This window comes from Mastomys coucha, unplaced genomic scaffold, assembly GCF_008632895.1.
Source record: "Mastomys coucha isolate ucsf_1 unplaced genomic scaffold, UCSF_Mcou_1 pScaffold4, whole genome shotgun sequence".
Classification (NCBI taxonomy): Eukaryota; Metazoa; Chordata; class Mammalia; order Rodentia; family Muridae; genus Mastomys; species Mastomys coucha.
In genome coordinates this window covers 18,560,267-18,578,624 of record NW_022196910.1, presented here as the reverse complement: position 1 = coordinate 18,578,624, position 18,358 = coordinate 18,560,267, and the positions used below count along the sequence as shown (strand labels likewise).

The 18,358-nt window shown below is 40.3% G+C and overlaps 1 protein-coding gene across 1 annotated transcript in view; it reads left to right on the top strand.

Moving 5' to 3' along the window:
- Apaf1 (apoptotic peptidase activating factor 1) overlaps positions 1–18,358 on the top strand; it is a 98,559-nt gene that overhangs the window by 40,614 nt on the left and 39,587 nt on the right. Inside the window, exons 15-17 of the mRNA XM_031349063.1 lie at positions 9,607–9,738; positions 12,675–12,800; positions 18,073–18,234. Of these exons, the coding sequence (XP_031204923.1) occupies positions 9,607–9,738; positions 12,675–12,800; positions 18,073–18,234 (420 nt within the window). The remainder of the gene's footprint in view (positions 1–9,606; positions 9,739–12,674; positions 12,801–18,072; positions 18,235–18,358) is intronic.

Here is an 18,358-nt window from a genome sequence, read left to right as displayed (position 1 = left end):
CTTGGCTGTCCTGGACTCCCTTTGAAGACAAGGATTGCCTTGAACTCACAGAGATCCACCTGCTCAGAATTCAGGGATTAAATGTGTACGCCACCATGCCTAGCTGGTTATTATTTATTTAATGACTAATATCCACATATAAGCAAATACATATCATGTTTGTCTTCATAGGTCTAGGTGACCTCACTCAGAATGATTTTTTTCTAGTTCCATGATTTCATTCCCCTCCCCCCCTCCTCTCTCCAGCTGAGTAATACTCTATTGTATAAATGTACCATGTTTTCTTTATCCATTATTCTGTTGAGGACCATCTAGGTTGTTTTCAGTTTCTGGCTATTATGAATAGAGCAGCAGTGAACATGGTTGCTCAAGTGTCCTTGTGGTAGAATAAAGTAGCCTTTGGGTATATGCCCAAGAGTGGTATAGCTGGGTCTAGAGTTAGATCGATTCTCAATGTTCTGAAAAAATGCCACACCGATTTTCACAATGGTTATCCTAGTTTGCACTCCCACCAGCAGTGGAATAGTGTTCATTTCTCTTACTTACTCCATGAGCTGTCACTTGTGTTATTGATCTTAGTTATTCTGACAGGTGTAAAATGGAATCTAAAAGTAGTTTTGATTTGCACTTCCCTGATGGCTAAGGATGTCGAACAATTTTTTTTGTTTTTTGTTTTTGTTTTTGTTTTTGTTTTTGTTTTTGAGACAGAGTTTCTCTGTGTAGCCCTGGCTGTCCTGGAACTCACTCTGTAGACCAGGCTGGACTTGACCTCAGAAATCCGCCTGCCTCTGCCTCCAAAGTGCTGGGATTAAAGGCATGTGGCACCACTGCCCAGTGATGCTGAACATTTTTTTAAATATTTATTTATTTATTTTATTATTATATGTAAGTATGTGTAAGTAGCTGTCTTCAGATATACCAGAAGAGGGTGTCAGATCTCTTTACTGATGGTTGTGAGCCACCATGTGGTTGCTGGGATTTGAACTCAGGATCTTTGGAAGAGCAGTCCGTGCTCTTAACAGCTGAGCCATCTCTCCAGCCCCATGCCGAACATTTTTAAAAGTGTTTCTCAGTCACTGAGTTTTTTCTTTTGAGAATTCTCTATTTAGATCTGTACCTCAAAGTTTAAATTGGATTATTTGGTTTTTTTTTTTTTGATATCTAGTTTCTTGAATTCTTCATGTATTTTGATTAGTCCTCTATTGGATGTGGAGTTGGTAAGTCTTTTCCTGTACTGTAGCCTGTGACTGCTGCTTTGTCTGAATGACAGTGTCCTTTGCTCTACAGAAATTTTTTGGTTTCATAAGGTCCTGTCATTGATTGTTGACCTTAGTGCCTGAGCCATTGGTATTCTGTTAGTCTTCTCCTGTGTCAGTGCATTCAAGGCTATCCTCATTTTCTCCTGTATCAGGTTCAGTGCGTTCAAGGCTATCCCCATTTTCTCCTGTATCGGGTTCAGTGTATTCAAGGCTATCCCCATTTTCTCCTGTGTCAGGTTCAGTGTATCTGTTTTTTTTTTTTTTAATTTAAGTTTTATGGCATTATAAGGAGAGAAGATAAATAATTTCAGTTTATCTGAATTTGTTAACAATTAAAAACATATTTTTAAAAAAGATTTATTTATTATTATACATAAGTACACTGTGACTGACTTCAGACACACCAGAAGAGGGCGTCAAATCTCATTACGAGTGGTTGTGAGCCACCATGTGGTTGCTGGGATTTGAACTCAGGATTCTTCGAAGAGCAGTCAGTTCTCTTACCTGCTGAACCATCTCACCAGGTAAATAGAATTACATCACATTCTTCTTTCCCTTTTGTACCCCAACTCCTCCTAGAGAATCCCCCTTCAACACCTGTCATACCTTTCATTTTTTTTATTTTGTCATATTCTTTAAAATTTATAAAACATTGTAACAATAAAAATGAGTATTATAAAAGTTGCTTGATATAAAACAACAATCAATTGAACAGTCTTATATAGATGCTTGTCTACAGCAATACTGAAAATATATACATTTTTCTCAATATAAATTTTAAATAACTCCAAACATATTAACTGTATATTTTAAAGTAATACATCACTATTAGTTTTTTTAAATGAACATAAATAAAGTCTTTTTTGTTTGTTTGTTTGTTTTGTTTTTAGTAGAGCTTAAAATCTTGGCTCTTACTGTGGTACAAGCCCAAAATATCTTCAACAAAATTATAGAAGAAAACTTCCCTAACCTAAAGAGAGAGAAGAGAGAGATGCCCATGAACATACAAGAAGCCTACAGAACTCCAAATAGACTGGACCAGAAAAGAAATTCCTCCTGTCATGTAATAATCAAAATACCAAATGCACTAAACAAAGAAAGAATATTAAAAGCAGTAAGGGAAAAAGGTCAAGTAACATATAAAGGCAGGCCTATCAGAATTATACCAGACTTCTCATCAGAGACTATGAAAGCTAGAAGATCCTGGGCAGATGTTGTACGGACTCTAAGAGAACACAAATGCCAGTCCAGGCTACTATACCCAGCAAAACTTCAATTACCATAGGTGGAGAAAACAAGATATTCCATGACAAAACCAAATTTACACAATATCTTTCCACAAAACACTCAGTGTATCTAGCTTTATCTTGAGGTCATTTGGAGTTGTGCAGGGCAATAGATGAAGATCTATTTGCACTTCTTTTACAAGTAGGCATTCAGTTTAATCAGCACTATTTGTTGAAGATGCTGTTTTTTTCCCCCTAGTGTGTCATTTTGGTTTCTTTATCTAAGACCAGGTGTCTATATGTAGGTGGATTTATGTCTGGGTCTTCAGCTTGATTCTGTTGATCAACATGTGTGTGTGTGGCTTTTTTCTTTCTTTCTTTCTTTTTTTTTTTTTTTTTTTTTTTTTTTTTTTTTTTTGGTTTTTCCAGACAGGGTTTCTCTGTGTAGTCTTGGCTGTCCTGGAACTCAACTCTGTACCAGGCTGGCCTCGAACTCAGAAATCCGCCTGCCTCTGCCTCTCAAGTGCTGGTGGGAGTAAAGACATGTGCCACCACTGCCTGGCCAACATGTGTTTTTATGACAGTACCATGCTCTTTTTATTTCTATAGGTTTCTAGTACAACTAGAAACCAGGGAGGGTGATACCTCCAGCAGTTCTTTTATTATTCAGGATTGTTTAGCTACCCTGGGTTTGTTTGTTTGTTTGTTTGTTTGTTTCCATATGAAGTTGAGAATTTTCCTTTCAAGGTCTAGGAAGAATTATGTCGAAATTTTGATGGGAATTGCATTGAATTTGTAGGTTTCTTTTGGCAGGATGGCCGTTTTTTACTGTTAATCCTACCGCATGAGCATGGATCTTTCTCATCTTCGGATATCTTCTTTTATTTCTTTCTTCAAGGACTTTATAAACTTATAAGTTTTTATTATGCATGTTTTTCACTTGGTCAGTTAGCATTACTCAAAGGCATTTTACATTATTTGACGCCCCTGTGAAGGGTGCTGTTCCCCTGACGTCTTTCTCAGCGTGTTTGTCATATGTATACAGGAGGGCTGCTGACTTTTGTGAGTTAATCTTGTATCCTTTTACTTTACTGAAAATGTGTATGCTGTAGTGGTTCCCTGGTAGAATTTTTAGGGTCATTTATGTATACTATCATATCATCTGCAAACAATAATACTTTGACTTCTTGTCCAATTTGAATACTTTTAATCTCCTTCAGTTGTCTTATTGCTACAGCTAAGACTTTTAGTACAATTTTGAATATATCTGGAGAGTTTTGTTCGTGATGGATTGCTTTGAGTTTTTCTTCATTCTCCGTTTAAGTTGATGTTGGCTATGGGTTTTTATTGTCTTTATTAAGTTTAGGTATGTTCCTTGTATCTCTGATCTCTCCAGGACTTTTGTCATGAAGAGATGTTGGATTTTGTCAAAGGCCTTTTCTGCATCTCATGAGATAATCATGTGGATTTTATTGTTCTTTCAGTTTGTTTATAGGGTGGATTACACTTAGTGATTTCATATATTGACTCATTCCGTGTGTCTGGGATGATCCCTTTTTGATTACGTTGGATGCTCTTTTCTTGTTGTATTCTTGGATTTTGTTTGCAAATATTTTATTATTTTATTCTTGAATCTATGTTACAAAGGGAAATTGGTTTGTAATTTTTTTTGTGGGGTCTTTATGTGATTAGGGTGTTTGAGTAACTGTAGCCTCATGAAATGAATTGTACAGTGTTCCTTCTGTTTCTATTTTGTGAAAAAGTTTGAGGAGCATCCACATTAATTGTTCTTTGAAAGTCTGGTAGAATTCTGTGATAAAACCATTTGGCTCTGGGCTTTTTTTGGTTGGCAGATTTTAATGACTGCTTCTATTTAACTAGCAATTATAGGTCTGTTTAAATTCCTTATGAGTTCTTGATTTAACTTTGGTAAGTTGTACCTATCATATTATACATTTCTTATAGATTTTCCAGTGTGGTGAAGTACAGGTTTTTAAAGTATGTCCTTATAATTCTGTGGATTTTCTTGGTGTCTATTGTCATGTCCCTCTTTCCATTTCTGATCTTGTTAGTTTGAATATTCTCTCTCTACATTTAGTTAATTTGAATTAGTGCTTGTTGATCTTATATATTTTCTCAAAGAACCAACGCTTTGTTTCACTGATTGTTTGTACTGTTGTTTGTATTTATTGACTGCAGCCTGAGTTTGACTGTTTCTCATCTTTGTCTACTCCTCTTGGGTGTCACTGTTAAGTGCTAGCATGAAATCTCTCCAGTTTTTCTATCCAGGCACTTAGTGCTATGAACTTGCATCCTAGAACTGCTTTTATTGTGTTGCATGAGTTTGGGTATACTGTGTATTCATTTTCATTTAGATCTAAAAAGTCTTTAATTTTTTCTTAATTTCTGTCTGTATCTATTTTTTCATTCAGTAGAGTTTTATTCAGTTTCCATGAGCATAGGCTTTCTATTGTTATTGATATCCAGCTTTAATTCATAGTGGTCTAATAGAGTTCAGGGAGTCATTTCAGCTCTCTCTCTCTCTCTCTTTGTTTTGGTGGCCAGTATCTGGTCAGTTTCGGAGAATGTTCTGTGAGGGGCAGAGAAGGAGGTATATTCCTTTGTGTTTGGGTGAAATGTTCTGTGAGTATCTTTTAGATCCATTTGGTTTATAATGTCGGACAGCTCTTGCATTTCTCTGTGTAGTTTTTGTCTGCTTGACCTGTCTGTTGGTGAGAATGGGGTATTGAAGTCACATATTGGAGGGTCAATATGTGATTTAAGCCATAGTAGTGTTTCTTTTACAACTTGGATACCCTTGTCTTTGGAGCATAGATGTTAAGAATTGAACTTTTTTATGTGTGCATTTTTCCCTTGATGAGTAGATAGTATCCTTCCCTCCCCCCCCCTCTCTCTTTCTTTCTTTCTCTTTTTTTAAAAGATTTTATTTGTTATATGTGATTATGCTGTAGTTGTCTTCAGACACCTCAGAAGAGGGCATCAAATCTTATTACAGATGGTTGTGAGCCACCATGTGGTTGCTGGGATTTGAACTCAGGACCTTCAGAAGAACATTCAGTGCTCTTAACCACTGAGCCATCTCTCCAGCCCTCCCTATTTCTTCAGACCAGTCTTGGTTTGAAGTCTATTTTGTTAGATATTAAGATGTCTACCCCAGCTTGCTTTATAGGTCCATTTACTTGGAATATCTTTCCCTTTTATCCCTTTACCCTGAGGTAATGTTTCTCCTGAATGTTGAGGTATGTTTCTTGGATGCAGCAGAAAGATGAACCCTGTTTTCACATGCATTCTTTTAGTCTGTGTCTTTTTATTGGGGAAATTGGGACTACTGATATTGATATCTGCCAGTGGGGGTGGGGAGGGCAGCCCCAGCAGGGGTCTTCTTTCTCATTGGTTCTTCTTGAGGCAGTGGAGGGGGAAGAACGTTGGTGGAGAGTAAGACTTGGGTGAGATATAGGGATAGACTTTGATGAGATATTTAGGGTTGCTGTATAATAATAAAAAGTTTACTTATCTAAGTCTAAGTTACCTTGCTACTGTAGCTGACCTGCTTTTTGTGATCTTCTGAGGCCAGAAACTGCAGTTTCTGGCACTAAGCATCTCTGCCTAAAAACAGCATGGGATTAAGTAAATAGCCTCCGGACTATCTCAGCAAGAGCTGCATGGCCCTAACTTTAGGCCTGCTCGTCGGAAGTTGCAGGAAGAAAAAGGGACACTTTGAAAATGATTATAGCATTTATTACTAAGTTGTAAAAAGTTTCCTATGAAAGCTATCTAAGGGGAAAAGCAGAAAGATCCTAAGTGGGAAAAGGAAAAAATTCTTCTCTATCTTCTTCTCATCTCTAAAAGATTTATTTATTTATTATATATGAGTACACTATAGCTGTCTTCAGACATACCAGTAGAGGGCATCAGATCCTATTACAGATGGTTGTGAGCCACCATGTGGTTGCTGGGATTTGAACTCAGGACCTCTGGAAGAGCAGTCAGTGCTCTTACCTGCTGAGCCATTTCTCCAGCCCTGTCCTCAGCACTTCTACATCTTTCAGAATATATGATCACCTGTAAAAAAGTTCATCACAGGTTCACACACAAAATCAAATCATAAATTGAAATAGAAGTTTACAACAGAGAATGTTTACATTCATATCCATTAGGAGTAATTATCTGGCTAAACATCCATCACCTGTCTTAGCTCCACTGTTTCACTGAAGGTTTAAAACCATAACTAAGTTGTTAGTGAAATTTTGTGTAGATAAACCCAGTCAATATTTTGTCTTTTGTCTTAGGACCTGTAATAAATCATTAGTTCCCTTTTTATGACCTTTGGTTAATAGTTTCACAACTTCTTGGAATTTGCTCTGAGTAGGAGAAAGTCTGGTTACCATCTAAGAGCAATTAACTGGTGACACTTGGGAGACTGGCAGAGTTCTCATTGCAGTCCTGACTATCAGAAAAGGACCTAGTAGCAGTCTCACTATAGAAGAGCTTAATAATCACTGATATAATTTTAGGAATTCTTATAGGATCATCATTAAGACTTAAGAAGTCATCTATTTGTTTGTATAGCATCCCAGGGCAGTACATCTTCGTGGATCTGCAGAAAAATGCTCCAAAGGTTGTGCTGTTACTTAGTGATTGTTATATATGTTTAATAGTAACAGGAAAAGTGTATTAATAGCAGGAATTTTTCCTAAAATGAATTCCCTTATGGCCTTGCCTCATAAGGGCAACCTGTCGCAGATTATATAATAATATGAAGCAGGCCATCTCAGGAAGATCACCTGCTAGTTATTAGCTTGTCCCATTATGGCTGCTGACAGAGATCAATGAAGGAAGGTTGGAAGAGAAGATCTTTGTTATCTGTTGTGGCTAATGACAGAGATGGAAAGGAGACCACAGCAAGTGTTCCACTACAGAGCTGAACATGAAACTGGGGGATTGGATCTGGGGGGTGGGGAACAGGGAGTTAAAGATCTGCAGTCAGCCTACCTGGTTCCTGGCAGGAGTCCCAAATTCTTACTTCTTATAATTATATACCAAAAATGAAAAAAAAAATGCTAAGGTTGATTAGCTTAAAGTATTTAGCCAACAATAAGGGAAAATTAGATAAATAAGTGAATTTGCCTATTATCAATAGATAGACCTATAGACCTGTACTTATAGGTCCATAATATTCATATTAATTGACATCTTTGATTAGAAGTGATATTTTAAAAATGATATAATTCTAATTGTAAAGTATATAATTTATCAAATATAGCCTGGTTCTGTTTTAACCTTATAGACTGATTTATATAATCAGTTCAAACTAGACATGAATACTCTATTAGGTTACTGGTATAAAAAATAAGCAAGGAAAAGATGATAATTTTACCTTGTTAGTTATTATTTCTTGGGCCTTGCCTCTAAACCTTAGTTTTTGGTTTTTTTTTAAAGGTTTATTTATTGTTATGTGTAAGTATACTGTAGCTGTCTTCAGACACTCCAGAAGAGGGCATCAGATCTCATTACGGATGGTTGTGAGCTACCATGTGGTTTCTGGGAATTGAACTCAGGACCTTCAGAAGAGCAGTCAGTGATCTTAACTGCTGAGCCATCTCTCTAGCCCCTAAACTTTAGTTTTTATTTGGAGCATTTATACTAATAAGGAATTTAAGAGAAATTGAAAGATAAAGAGATGTTTTGTCACTAATAGAGGGGAGGCTTACATCACTTTAGGATGTGTGTGTGTATATGTGTGTTAGATAGGTAGGTAGGTAGATAGATAGATAGATAGATAGATAGATAGATAGATAGATAGATAGATTGTGTGTGTGTGTGTGTGTGTGTGTTATTTTCATGGGGGTCTGACTAACCCAGGTATCCCCAGTGCTAGGATTAGTCATATGCTACCATGCCCCACTTCACTGTAAGCCTTTTCATCAGAGGTGTAGAGTAGTGAATCTGGGTAAAGAAAGGTTGGCTTGGGTTTCCATCAGGGGATTTTAGCACCTGAAGAGGACTATGGGATGTCTAGACTAAGATTGAGATGCTGGTAAAACCTTACTTTTTTAAAAAAATTATTAGTATATATTAATTACATAGTAGTTTCCATCATGAAAATTGCACAATATACACAATTTAGTTCAACGTCTGCCTCCCACTCTCTACCTTACGTTTTTGTTATAATCCCTCTCCCTGGCCCACTGTCCACTCCCCCGATCCTCTGCATTCTCTCCCACCCCCTTTTTGGTAGACTCAGTGGTGTTCCAGGCAGCAGTTACTTACTTGGTAGCTTCCAGTTGGAGTTGACTTTGAGACTGGCCTTGCTGGGCAGTTCCAAGTTCTAAAGTCAGAATGATCCAGAGTGAAAGAGGATCACCATGTCTGTTTCTCAGGACTGAAAACAAAGCAGGAGGCAGAAATACTCACTAAAGAGCTTACAGTGGCAAACTCTTGGAATCTCTTGGAGGGTTCTCTTAGTTCTCATAAGTGCTCTGAGAAGGGTAGAAGTGGCATAAGAGAAAAACAGGGAAGTAGACCTTGGGAGCTTCAAGTGTGGGTTACTGACAGCATGCACAGTCTGATCTAGCCTCTGCTACTGAGAGCCTGCAGAGGTCTGATCTAGCCTCTGCTACTGAGAGCCTGCAGAGGTCTGATCTAGCCTCTGCTACTGAGAGCCTGCAGAAGTCTGATCTAGCCTCAGGGCACCACTTCTCTGCTGCTATCATTTATATAAACATGGGAAATCTTCTGGTCAACTTTTGTTTTTTTGAGATGGGGGTCCTACTATGTAGCCCTGGCTGCTCTGGAACTCACTGTGTAGACCAGGTTGGCCTGAACTGCCAGAGATTTGTGTGCCTCTGCTTCTTGAATGCTGGGATTAAAGGTGTGTGTGCACTCTAATGCCTGACTCTTTGTGCTTAGCTTTCTAAGTGAGTCAGACTTGTGCTGTATTTGGAGACTAGGGAGTGGATTCATGTTAATGTCACGCTCAGCGGGAAGGTCTGACCGCACAGGAGATAGAGAGCATCTGCACAGTGATGTACATTTGCTCTTTCTGTTTTCCCTGAGGACATAACGGATGTTTATGTATTTTCTTTTCTTGTTCTCTTCAGATTTGGGATTCTGCGACTGGGAAGCTAGTGCACACCTACGATGAGCACTCAGAGCAAGTCAATTGCTGCCATTTCACCAACAAGAATAACCACCTTCTCTTGGCCACCGGGTCAAATGACTTCTTCCTCAAGGTAAGAGTGGGTATTGGAAACTACACAGATGAACTTGTGATATTCAACGAAGATATTCTCCTGTGTGTTGTATTTTCAGGTTTTGTTTTGTTTTGTTTTGGGGTATGTGTGTGAAACAAGGTCTTTTTATATAGCTTTGGCTGTCTTGGAACTCACTCTGTAGACTAGGCTGGTCTCAAACACAGAGATCCACCTATCTCTGCCTCCCAAGTGCTGGGATTAAAGTCAGGTGCCTCTGGCTGTCTATTTTATTTATTTATTTCAACCCCACTGTTAGGGATTAATCCATGTGCTAAGCAGATGCTTTACTCCTGGGCTGCATCTCCAGCTCCTTTCCGGTTTACTGTTGCAGTGTTGAAGTGTCTGCATTCTAAATTCCATATCCATAAGCAGAAGTGGAGGAAAAAAACAGGCATTACTAGCTTACATTACAGCAAACTGCACAGTGAGCATGGATCCTGCTATTCTCAGTCCCCCACCCCTTGTTCCCTCCCTCCCTGTCACTGGTCTCTGCCGACTTGGATGATCCAGTCATGCTGTCTTTATGACAAGAAATACCTCAGCTCCAGGTTACTCCCAAAGTTCCTAATCACAGAAGAACAACTCGCCCTTTCCCAGAGCCTACAGATCAGATTTTAGAGAAGTCCCTCTTTCGCTCCATTTAGTTCAGACTCTGTTTTGTAAATGCAGTGTCAACAGGCTTGTGCACAGGTCACAAGTGTGTCCATGTGAAAGGGAGAAAGGGAGGTGGGCCTGATGTGTTTTGAGTTATAACAGTTCAGAAGAAGGTGTTGTTGTGAGATGCAGAAGGAAGGAGGAAAAGGTGTTGGTAGGAATATAAGCAAAACCAAAGTGTTCACTTCATGTATATTTGATAATACTTGTAATTATAAGAGATCACATCTTTTAGTCTCTTTAAGTAGATAAATACAGGTAGACTAAATTCTCTGGTGTTCTAGAAAGATGTTATCTTCTTTTGGATTTTTTTTAAAAAATTAATTTTATTTCAAATCTTTGGTCCACAGTGCCACACCATTTTTACAGAGGGATATCAGATTTTTAGGTGTATGTGAAACATTTTAGAGAACCCCAGACTGCACACCTGCAGTCCCGGCTCTCTGGAGGCTGAGGCAGAAGGAGCCTGAGTTGTATAGCCTGGACTACAGAGTAGAAATGTGGCTCAAATAAATGTTGTTTTACAACTTTTTAGAAGGATACGGTGAGCCTTCATTAGAGAGTGAGGCTACCCTGATGGGTAAGTGGTTCCAGGTTCAGTCCTCAGCACTGCAAAAAATCAAACGGAGATCTTTCCAGTCCTATTTTATAAAAGCTTTATATCAAAAACTAGACCTTTTGTTTAGAGCAAATCGTGTGTATGTCACTTCACTGGAAGTATTTTAGCTTCACTCTTAGTTGTCAGTACCATGCCATGTCCACACCTCACAGCAGTGGACTGTGGTTCTGTTACATACTTGGCTCATGTTAATTTTCCCATATGTGGTCTCAAACCCATAGGTTTATAAGATTCAGAATCCAAACTTGGCTCTTGGTGGTTGTCTCTCTTATTCTGTTAAAAACTCTCTTTTCCTCCCTTCTCCTTCCCATGGTGTTGGTTTACTAGACAAGTGCAGTCACGTGCTCGAGGCCTGTCTGATTTGTTGGGCAGCTCACTGGACTGCTGGTCGACCTGAGCTGTAGTTCCTATATTCTGGTATCAGCTCACTGGACTGCTGGTCGACCTGAGCTGTAGTTCCTGTATTCTGGTATCAGCTCACTGGACTGCTGGTTGACCTGAGCTGTAGTTCCTATATTCTGGTATCAGTGAAGGTTTTGGAGTTTTTTAGGCCATTAATAGTTTTTACCCAATTAGTTATCTCAAGGTTTGGGAAGTCTCAGAAAAATGAAAAGCTTGCTTGGACCATTTTTGTAACCTAGTATTTAAAAAAATACAGAGGTAATTTACACAGTATTTACTGATTTTTGTAGCTAATTAAATACTATGATTCTAAACCACTCAGCTAAAAATAAGCAACAGTTGTTCAGTTAGTTGTGTTCGGAATACAAGCCTAGTAGTCTTCAACTTCCATAGTGTACTAAGATGTTGATCTAAAGGTTGCCCTGTTATTAATCACAAGCTTATCTTTGTATTTGACAACTTTATGTTACTATATGAATTGACTATCGTTCTGTAACCAACAGCTCAAATGAAAAGGAAGAACTTAGTATGAGTTTTACTTTTCCCATTTAACGTAGATTGATCTTCTTTTTTTAAATGAATCTTTATTTATGTGTTGCATTTGTTTGTGTATATATATACCATTGTGTGTGGGTTGCCATGGAAGCCACAGAAGAGGGTATTGAGTTTTTTGAAGCCGGAGTTAGAGGCAGTTGTGAGCTACCTGCTGTGGGTGCTAGGAACTGAACTTGGGTCTCTGGGAGAGCTCACTAACCCCCATTTAGTATAGATCTTAAATTATATCCTTTGGCAGCTTGATTTACATATACAGTGTATCTTGATCATATCCAACCCGACTCTCCCTCTCACTTTCCCTAGCCCCACCATTCCCAGTCTGTACTTCCTCCTTCCACATTGATTACATTTTCAAAGGGGCCAGATGTCTGGGCTGGAGTAGAACTTTTGAGCTTCAGTGATCCTTCAGTTTTAGCTTTTTCTTTTTTGGGGGGGGGGGGCGGTTGAGACAGGGTTTCTCTGTGTAGCCTTGGCTGTCCTGGAACTCACTCTGTAGACCAGGCTGGCCTCGAACTCAGAAATCCACCTGCCTCTGCCTCCCAGGTGTTCGGATTAAAGGCGTGCGCCACCACCGCCTGGTGGCTTTAGCTTTCAAAGTAGTTGGAACTACATATGTTTGCCACACTAGTCTCTGGTACTGCCTTTTAATGGTTTTAACTTATCTTTTTTTTCCCTTTCCAAATAGCTCTGGGATTTGAATCAAAAAGAATGTCGAAATACCATGTTTGGCCACACAAACTCTGTCAATCACTGTAGGTTCTCACCAGACGATGAGCTCTTGGCTAGCTGTTCAGCTGATGGGACTTTAAAGGTGAGCTTTGAACATCATTAGAGGGCTTTAACTTTAGAGAAGCCCTACGATTTGGGGTGAATAGGAGTTTCTGTTGGTGTTAATAGTGCTCCAAAGCTGTGATACAAACCTGAGATAAACAACCTATAAAGAGGGAAGGCTTATGTTTGTTTATCGTCTCAGAGGTTTTAATCTGACCCTGTCTCTGTGCCTGTGCCAAGGCAAGTGCCTTGGGCAGGGAGCGTGTGGTGAAAGAAATTGCTTACCTAATGGTGTCTTGGAAGCAAAGCAGGAAATAGAACGGAGGTGGGGCCCCACTGTTCCCTTCAAGGGTATCTGTTAATGGCCTAACTTGGTTTCTCTAGGCCCTCATCCTTAAGGCTCTAAAACAGTGGCTCTCAACTTGTGGGTCATGGCTCCATTGGCACACCTCTGTCTCCAAAAATACTTACATTGTGATTCACAAGAGTAGCAAAATTACAGTTGTGAAGTAGCAATGAAATAATTTTATGGTTGGGGGTCACCACACCATGAGGAACTGTCTTAAAGGGTCACAGCATTAGGGAGGGTGAGAACCACTGCCCTAAAACCTCCTGTGCCTGTCCCACAGACTGCGAACCACACCTTCAGCTCATAAGCCTTTCGTTTCTAGATCTATACCATCACAGCATTTTTATGTTTGTAGAAAAAAGGCTTTCCTTTCAGCTACTAAGCATCTTTGTCATACTGTTATTTTTGAAAGCTTTATAACCTAGAGTTTAAATTCTTAACCTTAAGCATATATTACATCTTAAACATGTATTCATCTAGTATTTTTAGATCTGTAGAGTCAGGAGGCAGGTTAACCTGCTTCTGTCTTCCCTGAAGGGTGTAAAATCCAGTCTTATTTTTAGTTTAGTCTTGTTGTTGTTGAAGAGTCTAGGGAACTCTAGAGTGGTGTGAAAGGGGTCATGTTTGGTATTTTATCTGTCACTTTTGGAGTTTTCTCCAATTGTTTGAGTTCTCCTGTACTTTCTTTTTCTGGAATATTTGTTTTGGGTTTTCTTTTTTCCCTTGCCTTTCCTCATTTTCTCTTTCTGGAAGTTTTTTTCACTTAATTTCCTGGCATTTCAAACACAACAGTATTTTAAAACTTTCTTCTCAGATTTTTCAGTACCTGTTTTAAGAATTACGTTTTTTAAAATGTTGCACTGCTGTTTTATGACTATATTTTTTCTTATTGCCAATATGAATGAATGGTTGGTTTCTGTGTACCTCTTAGAAAGCTGTCTTCAGTATCAGGTCCCTGGATATCTGCTCCTGTGTAGCAGTGTAACACCAGGAAGCTGGCTAGGACTTGTGTCTCCTCCTAGGCTTCTTAGGTTTTTATATTTGAAAAAAAAATTTTTGTGTATGAGTGTGAGAGTAGAGGTGCCGTGCTGTGTGTGTGGAGGCAGGAGGACAGTGCTCAGGAGGCAGGAGCCAGGTCTACCCCTGAGCCACCCTGCAGGTGCAGCTTTCATGTTTTGAGGATGAACTCCTGTTGGTAATCTTTTGTCTTGCTCAGGTTGAGTGTTCTGAGAGAAATGTTCCACTTTCTGGTTGTAGTGAGAAGAGTCATTGGAACATACTGTGGTATCTAGGCAGAGATGGCAAGTGGAACATGTGCTTTATCTTAATGTCCTTATTTTCAGTGTACTGACCCTGCCCATAACTGGGTTAGGTATACTCTTAGGTTTACAGCCTGCCTGGACTGCAGAGTGGCAGAGGGGATCTCAGTGGATCTTTAAGAGCCCTCCTGATTTAGCCTCTCTAGAAGGAACCAGCCCCACTCTCTGAGCCACGTAGATTGCTGCTATGAGTGTGTTTGGCTGATTCCCCACTGCAGGCTCAGGACTCAGGTTTTAGGAGCCCACCTACCTTCCTTCTTTCTGGCCTTTACTGTTATCCCTTCACCATTTTCCTTATCTTGTGGGCTGTGGCTAGAGAAAAAAAAATCCCTTGACTGTTGTTTTACATGGGTTTGGGAAGGGCATTCAGGTGAATGTGTTTTTGTTACCTATGTAAATAAAGCTCAGCTTTATTTCCTTTACTAACTTTCTATACATCTGTGCTTGAAACTTGTATATAATCTGCCTTTTCACTTACACATTTTAAAAAATTGTGTATTTAGTATTCACTATATGTTAGACACTATACCAGGCCTTTGGGTCTTAAATACTAGAAGAAAAAAGTATGTTCTATAGTCTGGTTATTCAGAATAAAGTTAGGGAGATGGTAAGTGGATAAACAGAATGACAAAATTATGTGCAAGATTGATTTCTCTTCTTTTTATTTTAAAGATTTTATTTTATTTTTTAAAGTTATGTGTATTTTTGTGTATGACTATGCTTGTGGATTGCCAGTCGTTACAAACCAAAGGCAGTGTTTCCTCCTTCTTCTGGATCTGTCAGTATCAAATAGCTCAGCAGTGAGGGGTACGCCCCCTTGAGTCTCTTCTCCATCTATTGCAGGCTGATGCCAGGTTCTCTTTTTTAAGTTACACCGTCTGTCTGTCTGTCTGTCTGTCTGTCTGTCTGTCTGTCTGTCTGTCTGTCTGTCTATTTCTGCACATGAGTGTGTACATCTCACAGCATGAGTATGGAGGCCAGAGGACAGCTTGCAGGAGTTGGTTCTACCAACTACTATGGTGGAGTCCAGAGACTGAGCTCAGGCCTTCGGGTTTGAGGTCTTACCCGCTGCGCAGAGCCGTTTCATCAGCCTGCAGGCCCACAGCAGGTGTGAGTTTGTGATTGACCACGGCCCTAGCGCACCCAGAAGATGGTGCTTTGCTGCCTTTCTTCCTATCTCCTGGCCTCAGCTGCTGAGCTGCCTGGGCCTTAGAGGAATGGGACGAATGTCTTGTTTAGGACATCACTCTTCCCAGCGTGTTGTCAGTCATGGGTCTCTGCACTCACTGTCATTTCATTATGACTATGTATATGCTTTTATTACCAGTCTTCAGCTGATGGTCACATAGGCTGATTCTATTTACTAGCCAGTGGTGTGGCCAGTGCACAGTCCTGAGCTCAGAAATTTTTATGTCATGTTGGTCAGCGACAGGTGTTTGATTTCTGTATTCTTGTGTGAGTGTCACTAGCAGTGGAGGACAGGCATCACTCCACTCGGGGAGAACTGCCTGTGTTGATGATGGCTTTCCCACAGAGCTATTAAGCCAGTGTCACTGGCTCTTTGCACAGTGATATGTGGAAAGCAGAGGTCCTGCAAAATGATGTTAGATAACACAGTGTCAAGGTCAAAGCCTTGTAAAGCTCTTACCGTCTGAGAGAATAAGAGCTGTAGAATTATTTATGCCCCCTGGGATTTTCTAAGTGTTGTAGCGTATCATGTAGATAAGCGTGTGTTTTTGGGGGGCCTCAAAGAGAAATGATCTTTAAGTGTTTTATTTAAAGATTATTATTTAAAGTACATAGAGCTTCTGGTGCCCAGGGACCCTCGGTACAGAGCAGTGACGACCTCAGAATGCAGTGGTGTGGCTGAGTCATCTCCTGATGTGTGAAACTGTATCATTGCTTGTTAAGGGCTGAGTTGGGTGCAGAAGCACATGCAGTGTTGGTAGGCATAGTGAAATTAAATTGTGTCAGCTTGCTCAAACCTCTGTTCATCCTACTAACAGTATTTCTCATGGATTCTGAATGTTGGGATCAAAGAGTCTGACACTTGGTTTGTTTCTTTTTACAACTTAGAAATTACTTTATTGTGTGTGTGTGTTCATGACATGCTTGGAGGTCAGAGGACAAGTTGGCCAGTCAGCTCTAGCCCTTCATCATGTGGGTCCTAGAAACTGAACGCAGACTACCAGGCTTGGTGGCAGGTGCTTTCACCCACCACTGACCCGTTGTGCCTGCCTTCTTTCTGTATTAGAGAAGGCTAGCCACGCTGGTTCCTGTTGTCTCTTTTGTTTTATTTTACACAGTGTGGACACAGGTTTGGTCCAGGACAGGGTAGCTCTTATGAAGCCAAGACCCTGCTCCAGGTCTAAGAGTGAAGGTGCATTTTTTTCAGGAGCCGTTGCTTTTTGTACCATTTCTGTGGTTGCTTGGTTGCTCCAGAATAAGGCTTAGAGTGTTTCCTATCCCATTTCTCAGAGCTGGTTAGTTCTGTATTACTGCATAGCTCCACCCAGCACAGCGGAAGCCATGCTTCCTGTTAGTATAGCTTTCAGTATAGTTTCTCCTTTAGGGGTCTCATTATCACTGGATGCCCAGCAGGCACCGGGGTGGGAGTGGGGAATGGGGTGGGGCGGTGGGGGAGCCCAGTACACTTTTCTGCTGTGCTTGCGGTAGATGTGAAGTGCATCTCCTGCTTGTCCCAGCAGAGGGCAGCAGCAGACAGCTGTGAGTCTCTCCTATGCTCTTTCTCAACGTCAACACCAATCTTTGGCCTCTTCCACTCTGTGCAAGGCCCACTTAACTTTTTTCCTTTTGAGATGAGCCCTCATGTAGCCCAGGCTGGCTTCAAACTCATGATCCACCTGCCTCAGCTGCAAAGTACTAGAGTTATAAAGGTGTCAAACTGTGTGCAGCTCAGTTAATTTTTTATCTAATTTTATTGACTGTGGGGTTTTGTTTGTTTGTTTTTGCAAAATGGAAGCTGGGTTTCTCACTCTTCCTTCCCTCTCTCCTTCCTTCCTTTCTCTCTTTCTTTCTTTCTTTCTTTCTTTCTTTCTCTCTCTTTCTTTCTTTCTTTCTTTCTTTCTTTCTTTCTTTCTTTCTTTCTTTCTTTCTTTGTCTTTCCTCCCCCTTCCTTTCTTCTTCTCTCCTTCCTTTCTTTTTCTCGTACTGACTTTACATCTAGATCATAGCCCCCCTCCTACCAGTCCCACTTTTACAGATTTCTCCCTCCATTGCTCCCTCCCCTTCTCCTTAGAGAAGGAGAAGCCCCCCTTGGGTGCCACCCCACCCTGGGAATCTAGTCCCAACAGAACTAGGCACATCTTCTCCCATTGAGGCCCAACCCCAGGCAGTCCAGGTGGGGGAAGGGGGTCCAATGGCAGGGAACAGAGACTGAGCTCCTGGTCGCTTGTTAGAGTACCCACATGAAGACCAAGCTGCACATTTGCAACAGATATGGTGGGGGGACCTAGGTCTAGTTCCTGCAGGAAGCTAGATTTCTTAATTTAAAAACTAATAAAAAACAGTCAGGCTTACGTAAGGACATCCATTAGGTACAGCACGTTTGTATGACATTTAGTTGGAATTCTAGAGGTGTGTGTTGGGAATAAAGCAATTTTGTTGTTGTTTCTTTTAAACAGCTTTGGGATGTGAAATCAGCGAACGAGAGGAAAAGCATTAATGTGAAGCGCTTCTTCCTGAATTCAGAAGACCCTCCTGAGGATGTGGAGGTGATAGTGAAATGCTGTTCCTGGTCTGCAGATGGTGACAAAATAATAGTGGCAGCAAAAAACAAAGTCCTCGTAAGTCCTGCCATCTCAATCCACTCCTACGTAAAGTTTCAACCTCTGTTAACGTTTTTCCACTGTCTAGCTTAGCTCTGTGATTTGGGACAGGCTTCCTAACTGCTCACATTTCTTTGAAGCC